Genomic DNA, 24379 nt, shown 5'->3' with positions numbered 1-24379 from the left:
GGATTGCTACCTTCCACACCCTCTGGGACCCCCAAAAAGCGCAAGTTGTTTCTACTCTGTGTTTTCCTGCTCCTCCAGTTTGGACATAACATCCGATAGAGCATCTCCCTGGCCACTATTCTGCACTTTCAGGGATTCCATCTCTACTTCGAGAGTCTCTGTCTGCGTTTCCACCAATGTCAATCTCTCTGCATTGTCTCCATATTCCTTGTTTATTTTATGAATTCCTGCTTGTACTATTTTGATTGTGACTCTGGCTCTGCGCCCATCCGACCTCACTTCCTCTTGCATCTGTTTAATGGATTGGAAAATAGCGGTTAGCGTAGGTTCTTTTTCTTGTGAATCTATTTTCCCCTCTTCATTTGGACACTCCTCTAGTCCTTGATGTACAGGCTGCATGTCAGAGTAATCCCATTTTAACTGCTTGCTGCCATGCCACTTCTGACTGTCTTTCCTTTTTCCTCCCTCTGTAAGATTTCTTCCTTTGCACCATTTGAATCTTATCTCCTGATGAGGTACTGTCCGATTCTAAGAAGCCGTGCCTGCTATATGAAATTTCTTCCTGCCCAGAGGGGTCCGACTCATCTGTTAGCAAGAAGAACTGCTCACCTACTTCATCAGGCGACAAGTCTCCTCTACTCCGTCACGCCATATTTGAGGGGCCATGTCCAGCCCTCGCTATATCATCCTTCCACTGACTGTCTAGGTATCTCGCTTTCAGGACTTGGTGCATTGGTCCCCTCCTTGCCCAGGAGGTCTTTTCCATTCCTTCTTCCTTTTTCACTTCCTTTAAGGTATCTGGGCAGAGGGGTAGTGGTTCTGGGGGGCTAGCGGTTTCTATTTGTTCCTCATCGAATTCTATGTCCCCTGCCCCCCTAAAGCTCAAGGTTTCATCTAGATAGGGTGGGGGAAGCATGCAGGTCAGAGGCAGAAAGACTAGTAAACATAGACTCTGCCTGTCTTAACGGCTTCTGCACTGTTTTCTTTATGCCAGCCTCTCTTTTTCCTTTTCCTCCAGTGCTGGCTCGTTATTGTTCAGCTTCGGCCGAGGTTCCATTAACCTCCAAAGAATGAGAACCCACCGGGAGTATGGGACCGACTCCAGCGGATCCCGCGGCTCGGGTTTTCCCCATCTTGCCTCCTCTCACTGCCATCCATGGAGTTCCACGCATTCGCCGGCCCCACCACTCTCTAAAATCTCGGCGGTCTCTGCTTTTCCAGATTATGCAGCAGGTACACTGTCCCGTGAGCCGCCACACAATCGCCAGCAGTAAGACGTCCAGTATCCCAGTCATCGCGTCCAGCCTCGGATCATGCAGGCCATGCAGTCGCTTGCCTCAGCATTGATCCATCAAGGGAGGTGGTAGGTGAGCTGCAGTTACTCACACAGCATCTTTGCCCCCCCCCCCATAACGGCTACCCTCAAGACCTTTTAATCTTCTGCACCATTTCGAATGAAATAACAAGAGGTGCATCTCTAATGATTTTCTCAAAATTGGTTCAGATAGATGTGGACAGTTTGGTATAGACATGAAAAGTGAGAGTGAAAAACAAATGGACTTGGGGATAGGCAGTGCCCAGAGAGAAGAGTAGATAGGGTTCAAACAAGTTAAGGAGAGGCAGAAGAGGGAGGGAAGAGAGAAGAATGAGAGGGAGGAAGAGAGACAGTGTGAGCAAGAGAGATTAAAAGAAATAGAAAGTGAATGATACAATTAGATACCAAAGTTCACAAGGGTTTGAAGAAATTATTTTCACAGCCAGGAGATAAATGTACAAAAACAACAGTAATAACTTGCAGCACTGAAAAAGTGTAAAGAAAATGCTGAATATGCAGATAACAGTGAATGCAATTTCAAACACAGATACATAGTGGCAGTCACAAGTACACAAATGAAGGAAAAGTTGAGATACATTAGGATTTACAATAAGTGGGTCACATCTCTACAAAATACAAAATGACTTTTAGTCTGTTACAAAAAAGCCTTATTTTTTCTTTAACCATCTTTATTAAGTTTTACAGCATTACAAAGCATGACTCACACTGTGATTGTACACGTCTGGCATCCTTAGTTCATATATTCACTCATCAACTAGTACAAATAAGTCTCACTTCAGAGTGGGAATGCACTTCAATACATAACGACAAGGAAACAATGCAGGTTAATGCAGTGTGGGAGTTTAAATTGCTCTGTGGTACCCATGGTGGGTGCACCAGGTCCGTGCTAATGTTGTTGGCACATTGCCTCAGGGTATGCACGCTTTGTTCCTTAAGCTATTCCTAACCGTGCTAAGGACCTCACCAGCAGCTACGGAAGTCCGGTATCCACATTCAGGTTGGCTTGGAGTGCCTGAGTGAGTTGGTCCCAAGCAGCCCCTATGAGATGTCTGCGTAATCCATGCATGTCCTTCAGTTGCAACTGTTACAAGAAGCTTTATGTGTACAAATAGTTTTTTTCTATTTGGGGCAGAGAACTCTGTCACATAGGATCTGTGCACTGTTTTCCAGAACATTAAAGTTTCATTAATTCTTATATCTGTGTGATCATTCCTTGAGACATTTCTTCATGTTTCAAATAAGGATTTATTAATATTTCATGTTCAGTTGCGATAATTTTCCATTAAACATGAATTTCATCATTTCTATTTTACTTCATCAATTGTTACGTGAACACCACAGTGAGGAATCCAGGAACTCCTTTCAGCGTCTTTCATTCGAAACCCCTGAGGAAGGGTCAACAATTAGACCCAAAATGCATTGGGTAAAATGAAAGATAATTGATGAAGTAAAAAAGAAATGATGAAATTCATGTTTAATGGAAAATGATCGCAACTGAACATGAAATATCAATAAATCCCTATTTGAAACATGAAGAAATGTCTCAAGGAATGATTACACAGATATAAGGATTAATGAAACTTTAATGTTCTGGAAAACAGTGCACACATCCTATGTGACAGAGTTGTCTGCCCCAAATAGTTTATATTACGATAAGCGCTTTTAGACAAAGTGCTTTGATGAAGTAGCACACCAAGAAACTGGATAAGTAAACACAAAATATTGTTTAAAACGAGTGCATTGAAGAACTTGAATTCATAGAAATAGTTTTTAGCACATAAATTCTGTGTCCAATGTTTGGCTGTGCTATGAAGTAGGTAATCTTATAAGAATAAGACTTGCTAATAATCCCAGTTGTGAAACAGGAGTATTATCAAATGTTAGGCAATGATCCGAGGAAGAGATGACGGATGCTGGAATTGCAAAATCTACATTCACAAAAAACACAGAAAAAGCTACAATAAAGTTTAGTTGCATTTAAGGATTTTTTCTTTTTACTCTTTTTAATTTCAGAGACTGTTTTATTTAGTTTTAGTTGAACATAAGGGAGATACAAAGAATGCAATTTAAACTTACAGCATATAACATATAAAGAGGATTTGGCTACAAGGTGCATGTATCAGATTGGTCTTAATATAATATGGGTATTGTGTGATTTAATCAAGATTTGGATAATCATTTTGATTTTAGTATTGTATTGTATTGCTGTTGATTTTGGTGACTTGAGCAATGCAGCACAGGGAGGACAGAGGCATAGAAAGAGATGAGACAGAGAGAGGGAGAGAGAGAGGGATACAGAAGAGGATAAGAGAGGAGGTACTGAAGGAAAGGGGAAAGAAAGGGTTGAATATGGGTTGGTGATTCTGTTATTGGCCGTAGAAGTAGTTGAAGAGTTTTATATCCTTATGGTAATCGTAGATATATTGTATGTGTGATTGCATGTAATTGACTTTTAGCAGCATATATCTCGCTTATCCCTAGGCATTTTGAAGAGTAGCGATTGAAGTTAATTATCATCATAATTCCTTTATTCGGTTCATGATACAAACCTTTAAAAGCACTTATAAATAAAAGCATTAAAAAGAATACAAGAATATTAAAACAAAGCTAGGGTATAAAAAAATGACTGAACTCAAAACACAAGCAAACAACACATATCAGACAAGCTTAACATCGGGCTCAGTATTTGAGTAAATATTTCTAAAAATAAATATCATCAACCAAAGTGCATAGTGTGAAATAAATAATAAAGGCCACACATCACAAAGTGAAAGCAACCCACTTGGCGCCAAGTTACCACAGGGCGGTCCGGAGAGGCACAGCAGTACCCTGGAGACTATGAAGCTCACATCTGGCATTAGGCCAGCTGCAGAGATAATGTTTGTCTGCACAGCAGGGAGGTAGTCGCTCCTACTCAGACTTCCAGAGTAGGGAGCATCTGCAGAAATAGAAGTGATGGGCTAAAAACTAAAGCGCCTTTGAGGAGCGGGATTAAAAACCTTCTGGTATAGCAGTGGTAATACCTGCAGAAGAACACAGATGTGCCTGAGTTTGTAGAAAATGTTAGTCACAAGGGCAAAAAGAATAAATGTAGAGTCAAACTGACCCAAAGGAAATGAAAGCCGACTCCTGATCTGACCCAGGCTAAATCTGGTCAGTAACACATTATCCCAAGTAGTAGGCACCATCTCCAGATACGCTTCCAGCCCTAGAGTAGTTTGGACCAACAGGTACTCCCGACAGGCAGGCTTCTTCAAATCAAGCAGTTCTCTTTCCCACCTTCTGCGTTCTCTAAAGCTGTATTTAAACACTTTTATGTCCCTTGGAGTGAATTCAGAAAATATACTGGGTCTGCCTAGTTTATGACAAGCGTCCTTAATGTACTTTAGCCAAAGAATATGAAGGTCCTTGTCACAAGAAAGGCAATCCCGGATAATCTCCTTGTTCAGGGAGGCTTTGGCATTGTGCCACATGGAACATCGTAACACTAACGGGCCAATTGATGTCACCAACTACATACAGATTCCCTAAGTCCTCATGGACAGCATAAGTAAATGACCTTAGTGAATTGCCAAGAACATGCCTACAGACTCTGTGCTCATCCCGCAGGAATATGGCCACCTTATGACCCCACAAACCAGAGCCAGACATAAGAACAGGGAGGCACTGTCTTTTATAAAACTCAACAACAGGGGTGATAGGCTTATTGCCGATTTTGGAAGCCAGGCTAAAGAGGTAGCCAATCAAGTTACAGAACTTGAGTCTCCTCTGTTTCAAAGAGAGCCCCAATGTCCCCTGTGAGTAAAACGTGACCCCCAGATAGGAACATTTCTGAGTTCTAGTGATAGAAATTCCCTGTAATGCGAGGATTTGCAGCTTCAGGTATTTGGGGCCACAAGCCATAACAAAGGTTTTGGCCGAGTTCGTGGCCAGGCCTAGGCCATCCATGAAGCTCCCAAAAGTATCAAGCAATTGCCGAAGGCTGTTAGGTGTTCTAGATAGTAAAACTGCGTCATCTGCATAAAGAAGGAAGGGATTGAACTGCCAGTTCATGTTTGGCATATTCTTCCCTATGCCAACTGCAATAGAATCTGGAGTGTTAATATAGAGAAGGAACAGAATTGGTGTCAAAATATAACCTTACCAAATGCCATGACTTGGTTCTTATACCACTATTTTAGTATATGGTTGAGGTTCCGTGAATTCTGAACCTGTTTTATAAATGCCATGGTTTTGTTACAAATTTGATAGTAGCAGAGCGCAACTAGTGAGCACGGCAAGTACAAGTGATTTTGCTATGTTAGAGCGATGGATTCACTATATATTTGGAGATTTCCTTCCGAACCATGGGTTCCATTTTGTGCATGTCAGCCATTTTGTGGTTGCCCTCACATAGGCCGATGACTACGGCCGAACGCGTCTTTTGTACACGTAGACGTTAGCTCGAGTTCGTGCTGACTTTTGGATGAACCGAGTGAACTGACCTTGTTGCCTGAAGCTGACCTTGCTAAGCCAGTTCTTGCCCGATAGCTGATCAAGATTGAGGATCAAAGCACAGGACATTGTAAAGTTTGGTATGCACACACACCCCTTATCCTGCTCTGTATCTGTTTCAGTTTCTTCTTTTATGACTTCTTTATGATATGGGTTGTGGTCTTTTATTATGGGTTTGTCCGGTCTGTTTGAGAAGGAATGTTGGGCTTTCCTGTATAATTAATGGTGGGCTGGACAACTGAAAAGTGGGTTTGCCGTCATGCGATACCTTTTGCAATAATGCCTATGATTGGACAAATTGTAAATAGTGGGTGTTTGTCCAGAATGTGATTTTTGGCATAAAAGATGATGTCTCGCCATACGAATTTGAGCAGTCTCCAACGAATATACCTTTGTTGTACTTCGTGGACTTCTGTTTCTGGTTGCAGCCAATAAATTTGATCTTTGATGCCACTGAGAAGTATCCCGTGTCTCTGTATTCTAAGACAGGTGAACCCGAAGACTTTGGGCGTGCCCCTGGCGCCGCTGGGTTCTAAAACCCGGTTCTTCAGTTGGCGCCCAACGTGGGGCGACTTCAGCGGTACCGGTCCAAGCCCGAGGATCATGTGGAGCTTTGTAAGGAAATTCTGGAAGAGGGCCCCCACTTCATCGACCCCGGCATGTTGAATGCGGACTGAAGGTTTTTGCTGCGAGGCTTCCCGCTTTTCCGACGGCTACGAAGGACTGCTGCCCTGACTGTCGCCCTGTCTTGGACCTCCTTGTGATGACTTGTATGGCAAGACAATAGACGGGTCTTCTGGTGGTGTGATTGATACCTCAGTTAAGTATAAGTGGGTCGCTCCCAGTCCTTTGTTTTGGTTTCCTTCGAATCTTTGATTTGGTCCTTGCAAGCACCAAAGCCGAGGGACTCGTATATTTGCGAGACTATTGTTTTTGATAATCCCTTGAAGTTTGAAGCTAGATTAGTGAGCGAAGATGCCTAGTCTCAGCAAAATTAGGAAGATATTTTGTTGTAGTTGTAATAGGGATTCCCGATTGGAGGACTCGTGTCCGATACCTCCGATTGGAACTCCGCTTCATGAGCTCTATTCTAAACATGGCGTGGGCCCCATTTCGTTTAATGAAGTATGGGTCCGTTATACTAGGAAAGACGGTGTCTTACGATGGCCCCAACATGGTAGTTATGATACCGAAATTTTAAATAATTTGGAAGCTGTATTATTTAGGAAGAAAGCCCGGCCGGCAATGTTTGACTCTTTCCGCATTTGACGTAAGGAAGCCAAACAACTAGAAATTCAACAAGCTAAAAGAGATAAGAGAGAAAAGGGTGTATCGATAATGCAAGCTGCTAGGCAGTTTAAAGAAAATGAAGAAGATCAAGCAATTGAGGAGTTGCATAGGCAACATAATATGGCTATCGATACGTGTTATCCAGCTTTGTCACCTCTTCTACAAGGTGCAACGAAGGACCCTGAAAAGGATCCTTTGATGTCACATTTGTTGAGATTGTCACACCCCTTACGTGCAGAGTGCTACGGTACCTCTGCAACCTCCAGCTGTTCAGCCTCTTGTTGTTGCTCAGCCGCCAGCTCCTCCTCAGCTGGTTTCTTCTTCTACGGCGCAGCCTCCTCTAGGGCCACCGACTTTGCTATCAGTTCTGCCTCAAACTCCTTTGTCTTTTTCTCCTATACTTGCGACTTCTTCTGCTACTGCTTCTCCGTTTGTTTCATCTCACAATACTTTGTCTCCTGTCCTTATGACAGCTTCTCCTTCTGTTCGACAGAGAATGACTGATACCGTTACTGGTCTTTTGTCTCCTTTCCTTGGGTCATTGAGTGTGACCCCTGTTTCTGCGCGTAAACAATTACGTAGCCAGCTTCCTAGTCCTGAAGAACGGACAGTGTTAGATCTTTTGGCTCAAAGATGTTTTTTAAATGCCTTGAGATACAATTTAGAGTCAGTTATGGATGCCTTCCAGCAGTGGGAAGCACCGAAGCAAAGGTATGTTTTTGATGCCATGTGTACTTTCCTCCGTGAGGAATGGGAAGATAATGAGTTGGGTCAGATCCCATCGGAGTTACTTAATGTACAGTCCAAGTTTGCGAAAGGGACGATAGTGGGTCCCGGTGTTGAGAAAGCAGTTGCGACGATACTTGCGTTTAGGAGTGAGTTTCCTTCCCAGCCATTGTTTGAGTCTGATCCTTCTGTTAGGAGAAAAGTGAGACAGTATCCAATGAGAGATGTTCCTCCAGTATGGAAAGAAGCAGTTGTGGCTAATGTTAATCAGGGTATTCAGGCTGCACCGGCTCATTTTCAGCGTGTATGGGTACATGTTCCGTGGAAGAGAGCTGAAGGTTTGTCTCTTAAGCAGACTCTACCTGATCCTCGTAAGAATCCTGCAGGATACTACAAGGAGTTGTCTCAGACAGCTGACGCGTGCATCATGAATCTAGCTGACATAGACATGTTGTTTGGTAATGTGGTTCCTCAACCTTTGTGGGCGAAGACTCGTCATGAGAATCATGCGCAAGAGTTAGGTGATACATGGGCGAATATTGTTGCCGCAGATGGTAGACAGGGTGGTGGAGCTAAACCTGAGCCTTTAGTTGCGGAACTTCCTGGTAGGATTATTAATTTCATGAAGAGTCTGATGCCTGCTATGCGAGTGAATTGGGATAAGTTAGCAGCATGCAAGCAGAAGAAAGATGAAAGTGTGTCTGATTTCTTCACTAGGTTTGAAGAGACTTTCATAGATCATAGTGGTCAGGATATGAGTACGGAAGGTGGTCAAAGGTTGTTTGTGTATAAGTTTGTCCATAATTTGCTCCCCGAGTTGTGTAATAAGTTGAAGGATTCTGAGAGTTCATAGGCTGTTTCCTCGTCGGCCCAGATATTGGCTACTGCACAGTACTACGAGAATAGAGATAAGGATGAGAAAGAGAAAGCAGAGAAAAAGACTAAAGATCTAAAGACGAAGGTTCTTTTGCAACAGGCGTATCCGCCTCGTTATAACCAGCATGAGTTTCAGCAACCTCAATAGTTTCAGAGGGTATTGCAGAAGCCCAAGTCTTTTCAGCAGCGAATCCCGGTTGGCCCTAATCAGTGTGCATATTGCAAGGAAGAAGGCCACTTCCAGAATAGTTGTCCGGTTCTGTTACAGCTTGCGAATGGTGCATCTGGTGTGAGAGGTCGAGGTGTTCAGCAAGCTCCTAGGGGTAGAGGACGTGGTGTGTTCCCCCAGAATGGACGTTCTTTTCCCCCACAGAATTCTATGAATTGTTTTGATCAACAGAAAGTTGCGTCTGGCCAGTCGACTCAGTATTATGCTGATGACTATTATGTTGAGAGTGAGAATGCTGACTATAATGATTGCGAGGACAGCCATAGACAAAGAGAGGGAGTAGTGTCAGTTCCAGTAGATCAGAATGGACCTTATGTTGAAGTGATTACATCAGGTGTGTCAGAGCCTTTTCTGTTGGATTCTGGTGCAGCGAAGAGTTCTATCATGCACTCTAAACTCCCTGGTGCACCTTTGTCTGGCCTAACGAAGGATTCTCTGGCGCCCCAGTTCGTAACCCAGTTTCTAGTCCCTTGTCTCTTTCTATAGGGCCTTGTGAATTGGAAGCACCCCTCATTTTAACGACAGGTTGTGGTGCGAATTTGTTGGGTTTGGATTTATTGAAGAGGTTACATGCAACATTGCATTGTTCTCCTTCGTCAGTACAACTTACATTGGGTAAGAGTGTGATCTCTCCGATGTATTTATCTAAAGATCGGCTTCCACCGGAATTGCGTTCTCTCCCTGATACTCTTTGGGCTACTGGTCCTAATGATGTGGGTCTTTTGGAGATTCCACCATACGTTGTGACGCTTAAAGCAAATGTTAAATTGCCACGTATTCCCCAATATAGGATTTCTAACGATGGTGAAAGAGCGCTTTTAGCGATCATTTATGATTTGATTGAGAAAGATGTGATTGAAGAAACGAGAGGTAATGTGTATAATAGTCCTGTTTTTCCTGTCTTGAAGCGTACTGACTCTTCTAAGCCGCCTGCTTATAGGTTTGTGATCGATCTTCGAGAAGTGAATAAGATTGTTGTGCCACAGTTTCCTGTTGTTCCGGACAATACTGCTTTGCTGACTATGATTCCTGCTTCAGCTACCTGGTTTTGGGTTATAGATCTGAAGAATGCTTTCTTCAGTATCCCGATTGCCGAGGAGAGCAGAGATATTTTTGGCTTCTCTTTAGGAGGCCGAAGCTTCCGGTTTAAGTGTGCTCCTCAAGGTTATTGTGAAAGTCCCTCCATCTATAGTCAGGCTTTGAAAACACAGCTTGATGTGATTGTCTTGCCTGTTGGTGCTGCTCTTATTCAGTATGTGGACGACTTGTTGGTTGCTGCTGATGATGAGGAGATTTGTAAAGAAACTACGCTTTCTTTGTTACGGCATTTGTCTGACCTCCATCACAATGTGTCGCTTTCGAAGTTGCAGTATTGCCGCCAAGAAGTGACCTACTTAGGTCATCTCTTGTCGAAGGAGGGAAGGCGATTGACCCTAGAGCGTATACAAGCGATTGCGCAAATGACTGTGCCAACCACTCAGAGAGAAGTGCGTGCTTTCTTGGGTATTACCTCGTACTGTAGATAGTGGATTCCGAATTTTTCGTTACTTGCAAAACCTCTGTTAGCACTTACTCTTAAGGATACTCCGAATCCTCTTCCTTGGTCTGACGAATGTCAGAAGAGTTTTTCTGAATTGCGTGATGCGTTGTGTTCGGCTCCTGTGTTGGGTACCACCGACTACAGTAAGCCTTTAACGCTGTATGTTCACGAGAGAGAGGGTTGTGCATTGTCAGTTTTGACTCAACAGTTGGGTGACAAGAAGCGTCCATGTGCGTTTTCTCATCGACTTTAGATGCAGTAGCTAAGGCATTGCCGAATTGTTTCAGAGCTACAGCGGCAGCGGCTGTTTCTATCCGACAGTCTGCTGGTTTGGTATTGGATAATACGTTGATTGTGATGGTCCCACATGCAGTGGATACCCTAATAAATAAGACTAAGACACAGCATTTGACGAGTGCACGTTTGCAGGTTATGAGTTGACTTTTTTGGCGAGTCATGTGCACATAAAACGATGCAACACGTTGAATCCAGCTACGTTGTTGCCGATCTCTGTAGAGACAGATGCTCAGGAACAGCATGATTGCTTTCACAGGACAGAGGAGAAAACGAAGGGTAGAATTGATCTGAAAGATGCTCCTCTTTTGAAATCTGATGGTACCTTATGGGTAGATGGTTCATGCTTTAAGCTTCCGAATGGCGATACGACTACAGCGTATGCGGTTACGACTTTGCACAAGATTGTTGAAGCTGCACGTATCCCACAGAATTCAGCTCAAGCAGCAGAGTTGATTGCACTGACGAGAGCATGTGTGTTGTCGAAAGGAAAGAGAGTGACTGTGTATACCGATAGTCAATATGTGTTTGGTGTTGCCCATAGCTTTGGGCGTTTGTGGAAGGAACGTGGATTCCTTACTTCCCATGGTACGAAGATTCAGCATGGACAGTTGGTGAATGAACCTCTTGAGTCACTTACGTTGCCGAAGCAAGTTGCGATTGTGAAATGCAGTGCACATAAGAAGATTACGGATGACGTTGGTCGTGGTAATGCGTTTGCGGATGAAGTAGCGAGAGAAACAGCGAAAGATGTGACGAGTCGAACGTATGTTGCAGGCCCTGCGAGATGGGTTCCAGATAGAGGAATGTGTGAGGACACAATAGAGAGTGTGAAATCAATTCAGGCTGAAGCTACGGAGAAAGAATTGAGTGTATGGAGAGAGACTACGGGAATGTTGGATTCGACTGGCTGTTGGATTGAGTTGTCAGAACACCAGCGATGGTTGTTGCCTGATGCGTATGTGCTTGCAGTGGTTACAATGGCACATGGAATGGCTCACATTAGTGCAAAAGGGATTTGTAAGTTGTTGGCTCCAGAATGGCAGAATGCTGGAATTCCAAAGTGCGCAGAGAATCTGGTCAAGAATTGCATGGTTGGTCTGATGTATAATCCTGGCAAGGGAACCCCAACTCCAGCTGGTCATTTTTCTCCTCCGACGTATCCGTTCGAGGTGTTGCAATTGGACTTTATCCACATGGAGAGATACAACAACCTAAAATACGTCCTTGTGGTTGTCTGTGCCTTTTCAAGATGGGTAGAGGCTTACCCCCTAAAAGATAATACTGCCTTATCTACAGCAAAAGTCTTGCTCAAGGAATTTTTCCCTAGGTTCGGTTCACCAAGGATGGTGTGGAGTGATGACGGAAGTGAATTTGTGGGCCAGATTATGAAGAGAGTGTGTGAGGGTTTGGGCATTAAGCAGAAATTCCATGCTGCGAACCCCCCCCAATCAGCTGGTTTAGTCGAATGCTATAATGGCACTCTGAAGCTGAAGTTTGCCAAGATTCAGGCGAGTTCTGCTCTCGAATGGCCCAATGCTTTGCCGTTGGCACTTTTGTCAACTAGAACTACAGTGCATTCCTGAGTAGGCCTTAGACCCTATGAAATTGTATTTGGCCGCCCGGCAAACGTGTGGGGAGTGCCGAGGCCAACAAAATTTAGTGATATTGAATACCCTGTGTTGATTGATTACTTGTATGACCTGACGGCTAAATTGCGTGTCTTACATCAACAGGTTCATGATAACCTTCCACAAGCATCTGAAGATCCAGGTCATACCATTGATCCTGGAGAGTGGGTCTTGGTGCGGAATTTTCAACGGACCAAGAATGATCAGCCCCGTTGGACAGGACCCTACAAAGTACTTCTATCCACACGAACGTCAGTGAGAATTCACTGCAAGAAGAATTGGATCCACGGCGTATATTGTAAGAGGGTTCCTCTACCTCTGCCGTACGACCAGTGGGTCCATAAAGGTGTTGGTGATTCAGAGACAGAAACAGTGCCGAAATTTATGCCATTTAGTGATGCACGTTTGGTTCGGACATGGTCTGAGCGAGAGGACGACGATATTTTGCAAGCAGCTGTGCCTCCGCCTTTAAGATTGGACACCACTGAGCCTGAGTTGTTGTTCCGAGATCAGACAGTGCCTGGTAAAGGCCGCTATAATTTGCGACAGAGAAACAATGGACTAATAAAGAAATGATTCCTTTTTGTTTTTTAAAACTGCACTCTCTCATCCGAAAAGCTGTTTTGATCTATTTTTCTTTTTTGAACCGCCATCTGGGTTCAGCTGTAGGGTCGCGGTATCAAAACTCGGAGTGTCAAGCCGTGTAGACACAAGGTCGACGGTTCTGGTTTGTTCTAGGGTGTTCCCTGGACTTACAGACGAAGACTGAGAGAAGAAAACCAACTGCCGCGAACAGCACAGTTAGAGGATGGAGTTTTTTTAGATTGAGAGAGTTGTTGAAGAATGAACTTTAAGACAAAACTGTGTAAATTAATTTGTAGAAAATGTTTTTTAATAACGTGCCTTCTAGTGTTACTTAGAATGATGTTGTCTTTGGTGGGTTGGATTGTTTTCTCTCTCCAATTGACGTTTGCACCCACCACACAACCTATGTCTTTTCCTACTACTGCTTCTTTGCATTCTTTTCATATTTTACCTGAACATGAACTGATTAGAAGATCAGAGTTTGTTAATAATTCCTTTGTACAGCTTTTGCATCAGCATCAGTTAGTAGTGAACACCACTAATTGTTGGGTGTGTGGTCTTATGCAACATACTACGGATAGAGGTATCCCCTATTTGGTTCTGCCATTCAGTTACAATTGGTCAGTATGGGCATATCAGACGATGTTTATTTATGCCCATGAAGTCTATCCCTTGCGTTCCATGAAAGATAACTCGAGTAATAGTGCCTTAGTGAAGGGAATAATGGATATGATTAGAGATATTGATACATATGAGACTATTCCTAGGGATGAGGCATTAGCTTATATCGGATGGAACGTGACTGGATATAGTGTTAGTCTGAGTGAAAAGCAGAGACGAAAAAGGTCACCTCTGATTTGGGTCGTACCCCATCGTGGTCATTTTTGTCTGCAAGGTAATGGCAAGAATCCGAGAGCTCAGTTGGGGAAGAGTGTTTGTACTCAGACGTATGTCTTTGCGTCTCAGACTTCCCCACCGTTTTTAGCAGCTAAGGGCACGTATTTTGTTTGCTATGATAGAGAATACACATGGTTACCCCCTGATTTTTCGGGAACATGTTATGTTGCGTTTTTGTTGCCTCCTACGTATACTGCTGCTGCAGATTACCACAAAACAAGAGTTGTTAGGGGTGTCTTCAGTAAAGCAGATACCACAGGACAAGAAGTGGGAGACTTTCTCAAGGGTTTCCTACCGTTTTGGGGACCTATGGCGAATAGTAGAAACATACGGCAATTGACGAGAGTGGTTGAGTCCACCATAAATGAAACTGCTGGTGCCCTTAGTAATTTGACTGCTGAGCTTCAAGCGGATCGCCTTATGACATTACAAAATCGTATGGTTTTAGATGTCATACTTGCAGATAGAGGAGGGGTATGCAAATTGATCCAATTGAGTTGTTGCGTTTTCATACTAGACAATGCTCCTACAGTGTACCAGGCCATTTCTAACTACATAAGATCTCCGAGTCTATACATGTGGACAATGGAGATTGGTTGTTGATAGGATGGTTTTGGGGATTGTTATCCACTTGGGGATGGAAGATTCTGATGATCATCGGGATGGTTTTAGCGATTCTTTTCTTGTTTTGTCTCTGTGTACAGTGTGGTCCTGCTATATGTGGCCTTTGTGCTACTACGTGTGTAAGGAGACCTGTCTCAAGAGAGGTACTGAGAAATAGGATGATGCTCCAGCAGCATCTTGATGATCTGATGAATATTGATATTGATTCAGACTCAGATTGAGTGATTGCCTATGTAAGGGCAAAAGGAGGGCCCGAGGTTCCGTGAATTCTGCACCTGCTTTATAAATGTCATGGTTTTGTTAAGAATTTGATAGTAGAAGACCGCAACTAGTGAGCACGGCAAGTACGAGTGATTTCGCTATGTTAGAGTGATGGATTCACTATGTATTTGGAGATTTCGTTCCGACCCATGGGTTCCATTTTGTGCATGGCAGCCATTTTGTGGTTGCCCTGACATAGGCCGATGACTACGGCCGAACGAGTCTTTTGTACACGTACACGTTAGCTCGAGTTTGTGCTGACTTTTGGGTGAACCGAGTGAACTGACCTTGTTGCCTGAAGCTGACCTTGCTAAGCCAGTTCTTGCCCGATAGCTGATCAAGATTGAGGATCAAAGCACAGGACATTGTAAAGTTTGGTATGCACACACACCCCTTATCCTGCTCTGTATCTGTTTCTGTTTCTTCTTTTATGACTTCTTTATGATATGGGTTGTGGTCTTTTAATATGGGTTTGTCCGGTCTGTTTGAGAAGGAATGTTGGGCTTTCCTGTATAATTAATGGTGGGCTGAACAACTGAAAAGTGGGTTTGCCGTCATGCGATAACTTTTGCAATAATGCCTATGATTGGACAAAATTTAAATAGTGGGTGTTTGTCCGGAATGTGATTTTTGGCATAAAAGATGATGTCTCCCCATACGAATTTGAGCAATCTCCGACGAATATAGCTTTGTTGTACTTCGTGGACTTCTGTTTCTGGTTGCAGCCAATATATTTGATCTTTGACGCCACCGAGAAGTATCCCGTGTCTCTGTATTCTAAGACAGGTGAACCCGAAGACTATGGGCGTGCCCCTGGCGCCGCTGGGTTCTAAAACCCGGTTCTTCATGGTTCGACGTGCCCCTAGGGTGCTACTGTATATTCTGCAACTTATTGTATGATAATTAAGTATCTTGTTATGTGCTTGTGCCTCTGACCTCATAAATACATATATATTTTATATATAACCTGTGTGGTGTCCTTTCATTGGGTATTATAGGGGTTACATATGGTAAAACAGCTGGCTTCACATGCCCTCTTGAGTTTAGCCTAAGACTGCTTTGTCCATGCTACCTCTAGGATAGCTGGTCTATAAGGTTGACTTTACAACCATCACCATAAGTGTTGTTTGGACTGATACAGGGTGCCCACTAGAATAGTGGACATCACATATCAGGCCAACTTCTCATACCTATAATACCACAAAGTCTTTCATGGGCTTGTTCAATGACTTGCTGTCTAAGGGTCTCAGGTATGGGGATTCATGAGCCTCTCAATACACCTTCCTTGGGAACATACAGTTCATCCTATACATGCTTGAATTTGATTTGTGAAATTCAGCTTTGTCATGAAAGGATCTAGCATACTTCTTCCATGATTTAGTTAAAATGAATTCCTTGAGGATAAACATGTTCTTATCAGCATTAGTAGCAGCAGTGATCTGTTCAATTGATAAGGCTGCTGCAGTGCTGGACCTCACAATGAAGTCAATGTTCTCCTCAGCTGTTTTGGAGGGGGCATCTTGGCTTTTAGGCTTTAAAAAAAAAGTGAGCAACGCTTGGTGGTCTGTAATGATAGTGAAGAACTTTCCATATAAAAACACATGAAAATGTTGACAGGCCCACACTACAGCTAGACTCTCCTTCTCTGGCTGAGAATAGGCATATTCTGTGTCAAACAGGGTTTGACTGGCATAAGCTACAATGTGTCTCTGAGCATTCAGAAGACCATTATGTTGAGCAAGTATTGCACTAGCCCCGCAGGGCTTGCATCAACTGTGATCTCAGTATGTAACTTCGGGTAAAAATAGGGTATCTGGGTTGCATTTTCAATCGCGGGTTTTATTCTGTTGAAGCTCTTTGGCCACATTCAGGAGACCAAAGGCAAGGGACAACACATTTTGTCAAGTTTCTCAATGGGGGACTCACAGTAGCAAAGTCACAAATGTGCCCTCAGCAACAACTGGCCATGCCTAAGAAGGATCACAGCATGATGCCATTTTGTGGGGGGCAAGTAGCTGAAAGTGCTCGCACTTTATCTGGGTCAGGAGTCATTCCCCCATCAGATAATATGTGCTCAAGGCATTTGAGTTTGGTTTTGTGAAACTTTGCTGCATTTAGAGTGAGGCCTGCATCAGCAAGTTACTGGCACACCTGCGTAGGAGCCTTGCCACGCTCCTTTTGCATTGTCCCAAATACCAGTATGACATCCCTGTCATTAAAAACATGCATGACAGGTTGAATTATTCAATGTAAAACATCTTGAAATATTTTTTGCAGCTGAAGACCCTCCAAAACCCAACCTTTTGTATCTGAACAAACCAACACATGAGTTGAAAAAGTAGGAATGTACCTGCAGTTTTCTTACAACTCGAGTTGCAGGTATCCCTTGGTCAGGTCAAGACAAGAGAAGACTTTGGCAACGTCCATTTCCATGATCATGTCCGCTATGTGTGGATAAGGATTTCTTTCTCTCTCAATTTCTTTGTTGGTCTGGCGCATATCAACAGAGATGCATACCATACTGCACCTCCAATGTCCTTTTTTGACATTACCACTACGGGCGAAACCCATGATGTAGGACCAGTCCAGAGCTCAATGATGTCATGTTTCAACCGCGTTTCTAGTTTTTTTCTGAAAAGCTTCTTGCAAGTGGAAAGCGACTCTTCAGTACCGCTGAGGAACAGGGCAAATGTCCTTATTGATGTGTAGTCACACTTTTATTGGCTTGAGCCTGTCTAGGCCATGAAATAACAACAGAAACTGACTGACAACTTTAGATTGAGTGTGGAGGTTGTAATTGAGAGATATCAGTCCACTGTCAGCAGCACTGGTAAAACTGAGTAGGCATGCACTAGATGAGGTTCCATGAAGAATGTGAATTGTCGCTTGGACTGTTACTGTGTTGTGCCTCATTGTAGCTATAAATGATCCTTAACTCTGCCAAGGTTTCGAAGCAGCCCATGTGTATACTCTTTGATTGACAGGATGAGGCGTGGCAGAGGAGCCAGGCTGTTGAACATTTCAACAGGCATGATGTTAATCAAAGCCCCACTGTCTATGATAAAGTAACAGGGCAACTGTTGACTTTTATTGTAATCTTGGGGCAAAGTCAAAATGAATTCTGTTGTTTTGTATGGTGACTCACCTTTGTCCTTTGTTTTTCTTTGCAAGCAGCCACACCTACACAAGCCTGTCATTCCTTGGTTGATGTCATCATCGCAAATCCATCTACTACATTGGCGCTCGACTATGACGAGCCTTTGTAGGATGAACTTGATGACAATTGACTTTATCTAGTTTCTACTTGTCATAACTGATGTTGCTTTTTGGCTTTGAGGACTTGGCGAGAATGCTTATGGACCCTTCTGAAGTCCATTTTTTTTCTCAATGTGACGTAGTTAGTTTGTGTTTTTCTTTGCAAACCGTTATGAAGTGGTTGTCTTTACCACATCCTCTGCACATTTGTCCTACGGCTGGACATTTGTCTTCATGGGGAAATTAAAACCCATACCAGAAGCACAGCTTGTTCTTCTTTGAAGGCGTCAACTTGCATGCATCTACTTTGTATTTGTGCTTGTTGATGTGCTCTTTTCACGGCTCTTGCAGCCATTAGCACCACCTTCTCTAAACTGAGCATCTCTCTCAACATGCGTCTTCAGAAAGAGTCTGAAAGATAGTCATTGATGACTCAGAGACGTATGGCCTTCACATTAAATTCACTAAACTTGCAGTGTTTAACAAGCATATCAAGTCTTTCAACAAACTCATCGTTTCACCTGCTTGCTGCCTTGCTTGATTGAAAATGTACCTTTCATAGCCGATATTCGCCATTGGATTGAATTTGTTTCCCAATGGTTCTTTGACATGACGGTACAATATTGCACCAGTCTGAGATTTTCTTCAGCACTTCTTTCACTCTGTCACCGGCAAAGTTCTTTAAATGTTTAATGATTTTCTTATCATCCACTTCTTCTACTGCATCTATGAAGTCATCGAACCTCTCAATCCATACGGTCCACCTGGTGCAAATATTCTGCTTCTTCACCGTGTTGAATAGTGCTGGTTTCAGAAACACAGCAGAATTGTACTTCACACTCTTTTTACTGCAGTCAAGAGTATATGCTGTTCAGACGACGGCAACTGTTCATCTGGGTGGGTACCGTCTGCAAGCACTGACCGTGTGCTTGTACTTCGGTCATCACACCTGATCGGGGGTCATACACGACATCTTTTTTGTGGTTGTTCATCACAGTATTTAGCTTTCTGCATTGTAACTGGTTGTGGCTGTGTTTAGCATTTTGCTTTATATCGATAATGTCACTTTGTTAGGCAGTAGTGCAATATCTCTTCTTTTGACGTTACCAGAGTTTTCTGGCTGACTTTTCAATGGCGCTCCTCCACAGGGCCTTCAACTTCTTCAAGGACTGTATATGGGCTGGAGGGGTGATTTGATTCCATACATGTCAATGTCCAACTGCTTTTCATCAACTTGAGTGCATGTGGCACGCACCAACAGTTTACTGTAGATTTGAAAACTCTCAGGGACAGAAGTCTTGTTGCCTCAGGGCCAGATCCCCAGTTGTAGCTTCCTCCCGGGCCCCGGGAGCATGCAAGGAATATGCCACACACAGAGCTCTGGATTGTATGTCTTTATTCCACAGTATACAATCACATACTGTACTTTCATTATGTCATAACCGTTCATTAACACACCTTAATACCTACCAAAAAAAGTTACATCATTACTTGTTGAGTCCGCCCAGAACCGCAAGAGTCCTAGCGCACACAGTCTCACAACACTACAAAATACACCTGCTTTACATTACATGAATGATTCCCTTCACAATCTATGCACTTTTTCTGTAGATAGACTAAGACGTGTTTTAGATGATAGCTAATGATGAGACTGAAATACACCTCTGACCTGATCCCCCAATACATGAATGTAACAGCTGAAAGGAATGACCGAGTAACCAATGGCAAAATGATTATGCCCAAAAGCTCTCTGAGTGTATGTTTTCTGTGTTTATTACATGAAACTCAATCAAAAAGCTAAAGCTGTGTGTAGTCAGACCTCAACATGTAATTCCCTGGGGAGTCTGCCAAAAGTGTTTCACCAGGCCTCGCCTTTTGGAAGTCTTGACTATCAGAATTCAATGGAAGGGAGGGCAGAGGTGGAGAGAGGTAACGGAAGCACAGGAGTATTTGGAGAAGGGAAATTATCTGTTCCCATGCTGATGTCCTAGCCAAAACCCTGGAAGCACAATGAGCATCCTTTTACCACATTGTCTCTTTTTTACTGTTAATAATGAAATTTATGAAATGTTCTGGGAGGAAATCTAGGATGCCTCCCTGTAAAAGCTAGAAAGCATTAGTGTCTCTAAGGGATCTAAGAAAAGTATTGTCTCACATGGGTATGAAAAGCAGGGTAACACAATGCAGGCCAATTCCCTCTTGTACTGTCAGAGTAACAGCCAACTATGTGCTTTATCTCTCACCATAGGTGCCACTGACTAGGTATGAGCCACAACCCAACTAGGGCTCACATGACTGGTGCTCATCCACTTTCTGGAACTTAAGAGGGACTTTGCACAAATTAATGACTTCCTTTGGCCTAACAGGTGTAAGTGGAATCTGGACCTTTTAACAACTGTACAGGTTGTGCTCGAGTTACAGCCTTCCAATTACTTTTTCCTTCATGGGGTGTTTTTGTTCAGGAGTAGGAAATATCCCTGCATTTAAAATAATACTAATAAAAAAGGGATCCTGGGTACTGCTCGTGCCACCAATTCCCATTCGTGCCTTCTTAGCATCCTTTTGCTTGCTCAACAGCATCTCTGTCTGCTGCCTCCGTGGGTAGGCTTGTGCTGTGTAGATGCCTATTTGTTTTAGTTCTTATTACAGTTAGGATTTGCATGTATATCTCGCACATACCCTCCTTTATCAAACTGCCAGTTGCTGTTAACCATCACATGATAACCACCCCTCGGTGGTCAGCAGGCATTAAAACCTAAAAAACTTCCCACATAGGTTTAAAATAAAAACAATACCCTTCCAGTCACACACCCTACAAGGCTTAGCTTGCCATCCGTGGGTAGGCATTTCAGCGTCCCAATTAGGAGTGGTAAGCACTATAAAAATGCTTCAGTACAACACTGGGAATTCAAAGGGAAATAAAAGCATTTCTATTTGCAGCTCATGTATGAGAGAAGAGATTCTTGTATCAGCACCTCTGCTACATGACATCCCAAGTAGTCACACAGCTCACACATCTGTCTGCTTGTAGATGCCAGTTACCTGCTCACATCATATGCATGTGCATGTGTAAGAGTAATAATTCTGGGCTCGGATGTTCCGGGTTCACTGAACAACTGAATGGTAAATCAGTCTGGTTTTCAGAATGATCAACAAATTTCCAATTAAATGTATTGCAAGTAAATTATGTTTATACGTGTTTAATGTGTATTTCATGAAAACCTTATTGATTATCACCTTGTTTTAGGGGTTTGAAAAACGAATTTGACAAGGCTTACAATGCAGTAAACTCAGATTACACACAATTAAACATTACTTACTCGCCCCACCACGTACAGCATGTGTGTATCTTGGTCATAAAAAGGGAACAGCAAACCAGAGGAGCCATCAAGGTCTTCCATCTGCAAAGGCACAGAAAGGTCATCCTGCGCGTAAAAGAAAACAAATATCAATTTAGCCATTGCCAGAAAATTACAGCTTCATTCATAGGAGATTTTATTGAATGCAGTGTTTTATAATAATGTATTTATTTTTAAACCATTTAACACAATATTTACCAATTTGTGGATTAGAATGTAGCATCTCCCTGTTTACTCTAACTTCTTTAACTTGCAAGACACTGAGATGGCTCTGCAGGCCCAGTCACTATGAATACAAGGCCATAGCAAAGTCTTAAAGATGAGCCTACCTAAAAGGGAAGGGTATGCCCAGATGTGGGTCCCGTGCTCACTGTGCCACTGGATTCAAGCTAGCCTGGCTAATGATGGGTGATGTCCCAAAACAGGACCCAGGATGCTTGTCTCCTGTCCAGGGAGGACCTGGCTTGGCAGTTCGGGCTGGACTGTTACCATGAGGAACAGGGCCAAGACTGATTTGCACATGGCTGGGTCCAAACTGGGGTGGCATGGAGAGCAAAAGAACGATGGATTAAACCTAGATCCCTGTGACTGGGAGTGAATGTTTGCATTGTTCACCATTCCGTCCATCATTTGTTCCTTTTGCTTTTGTTGCCCTAAGTGGGAAGGGTATACCCAGACGTGAGTCCTGTGCTCAGTGTGCCACTCGATTCAGCTAGCCTAGCTGATGAGGGGTGATGCCCCGAAACTGGTCCCAGGATGCTTGTCTCTGGTCCAGGGAGGATCTGGCTTGGCAGTTCAGGCTGGACTGTTCCCATGAAGAACAGGGTCAATACTGATTTGCATATGGCTGGGTCGAAACTGGGGTGGCGTGGTGAGCAAAAGAATGATGGATTAAACCAAGATTCTTATGACTGGGGTGAATGTACACATTGTTCAGCATTCTGTCCATCATTTGTTACTTTTACCCAAGATTTATGGCACCTCTAAAACATGGGAGAACACAAGGAAGGTACTTTGATGTCAGGCGCTCCTTGCTTCAATTTAACCATGTGAAAACCCAGCCGAAAAACGGAGCCATATCCACAGCCAAACTGCTCTTTAAAAAAAATTGACACTGAACAGGTGCCTCACAATGCACAACTTCAGAAGGAAAAAAGCTAAAGTCACAAAGCACTGTCCTACTCTCTACCATCCACAAATCCACACAACATTCTTCTTTCTGAAAATGCAAGCGACACCCTCCTCTCAAGCATAACTGGGGTCCAGGGCCTGCAATCACCCATCCAACCGCTGAGCGCTGGCAGCAGTAAGGAAGATTTAGGCCCTCGATCAAGCAGCGACCAACCGGATCCTTAACATGGTCTAGAAACTGAGTCTCAGCAGGGCAGTGATACAGTTCTAGGACTAGGACCATAGTGCCAAGCTGTGCTCTCACTGCACAAACCAATGAAAAGGGCCAAGTTGGTCACAACAATGGTAATTGCAACTCATGAGTATAGAACGGAGGCAGCCAGTGCATGCCCTCCAGTGGGTCAGAAGCAGGAACACAGAGCTGCCCACACCTGTCAGTAGGGACTAGGGCTTCCTATGTTATTGGTTGTTGGGAGTAGGGTGGGACGAGGGCTAGGGTTAGACCTTTATTTGGAAGTAGTGATTAGGGCTTCTGGACTAGGTGTGGGACTTAGAGTAGGGTTAGGCTTTCTATTGGAAGTAGGGACTAGGGCTACCTGTGCCATTGGTTGCATGGACTTGTTTTGGGACTACTGGTAGGGCTAGGGCCTTTATTGGACGTAGAGATCAGGGTTTTTGAACTGATTGGGGGCTTGGACTAGGGTTAAGATTGGCTGTGAGGTCCTGGTCTCCTATTGGTTCTAGATTTTAGGGCTAGTGTTGTGATTGGATAGTGTTAGGGCTAGGGTTCCCATTGGCTGAAGGGGTCACCTGATTACTAGGGCTATAAAAAAGGCCAGGGTTAGGGCGTCTCAGCCCGGGCGTCGAGGCTAAGGGCAGAGGGGACAAGGGCAGTTGTGTGTTTGATCCTGTATGAGACTGGTCAAGACTAGGGCCAGAAATGCTGCCCTTTTTCTCATTTAGCAATACCCACCCACACCATCCACATCCACAGAGCAACACACTCACACCAAATGTACTCCACGCACAACACTATGCATAGATTAATGTACCAGCATGCACTGCAAACCCAACCAAACCACATCTTCACACCATACTATCCCAACTACCACACATATCCACCATCACCTACAAACAGTACACAACTCTATCCTATACCACTAACCAATACACTCATCACTAACACAACACCAATCAACACCATACATAACTACATCCCACTCTGACACACTCTCCCTGCTGTAATTACACCTAACAGGCCACCTTTTATCACTAACAAACATATAATCACCTTTCATCAGTTGTCCAACAAACAACCTCCTTTCGCTTCTACCATAATAACACTAACGCACAACACACACACTGCACACCACCACACTTTGTAACTCTTGCAACAAACCAGTCTAAGATAAACACTCTCACCTCTACTTCATTCCCTCCTATAATCAACATACACTCTTCTCATAAACACATCACCACCCACTCTACGTCACAACCTCCTCTCACAAACAATACTACACAACCAAATCGATTGCATGAAACATATACATCAGCACCCTTTTTCACTACTCCTCAAAAGCAAAACATATCACACACACCAGCACAACAAGATCTTGAAAGCGCAACACCTCATAATACTTACCATCACAAAATACAAACATATACCTACCTTTCAAACCACACAAAGGAACAAACTCCAATGCCAAGCTTTCACTCTTCCACCACACCTAACACAGATACAGCAATACAGCACCTCACTTCTAACCGCCTCTCATCCATTGGACAATTTAGAACATTACTACATGACCCACATGCTGCACCACCTCCCCTGACTCATACACCTTCCGCCTT

The 24379-nt window shown here is 43.5% G+C and overlaps 1 protein-coding gene across 2 annotated transcripts in view; it reads right to left on the bottom strand.

Annotated features, from left to right (window-relative positions):
• CORO2A (coronin 2A) overlaps positions 1-24379 on the bottom strand; it is a 433064-nt gene that overhangs the window by 151006 nt on the left and 257679 nt on the right. For both annotated transcript variants that reach the window (XR_015309352.1, XM_086961842.1), the window contains exon 7: positions 21359-21463. Coding sequence is in view for 1 of the 2 variants with exons in the window: in XM_086961842.1 (XP_086817968.1) it covers positions 21359-21463 (105 nt within the window). In the remaining variant the exon portion in view is untranslated. The remainder of the gene's footprint in view (positions 1-21358; positions 21464-24379) is intronic.

This window comes from Lissotriton vulgaris, chromosome 3_1 (assembly GCF_964263255.1).
Source record: "Lissotriton vulgaris chromosome 3_1, aLisVul1.2, whole genome shotgun sequence".
Classification (NCBI taxonomy): Eukaryota; Metazoa; Chordata; class Amphibia; order Caudata; family Salamandridae; genus Lissotriton; species Lissotriton vulgaris.
Note: the sequence above shows the minus strand (reverse complement) of the source record. Positions and strands in the feature narration are given on the sequence as shown.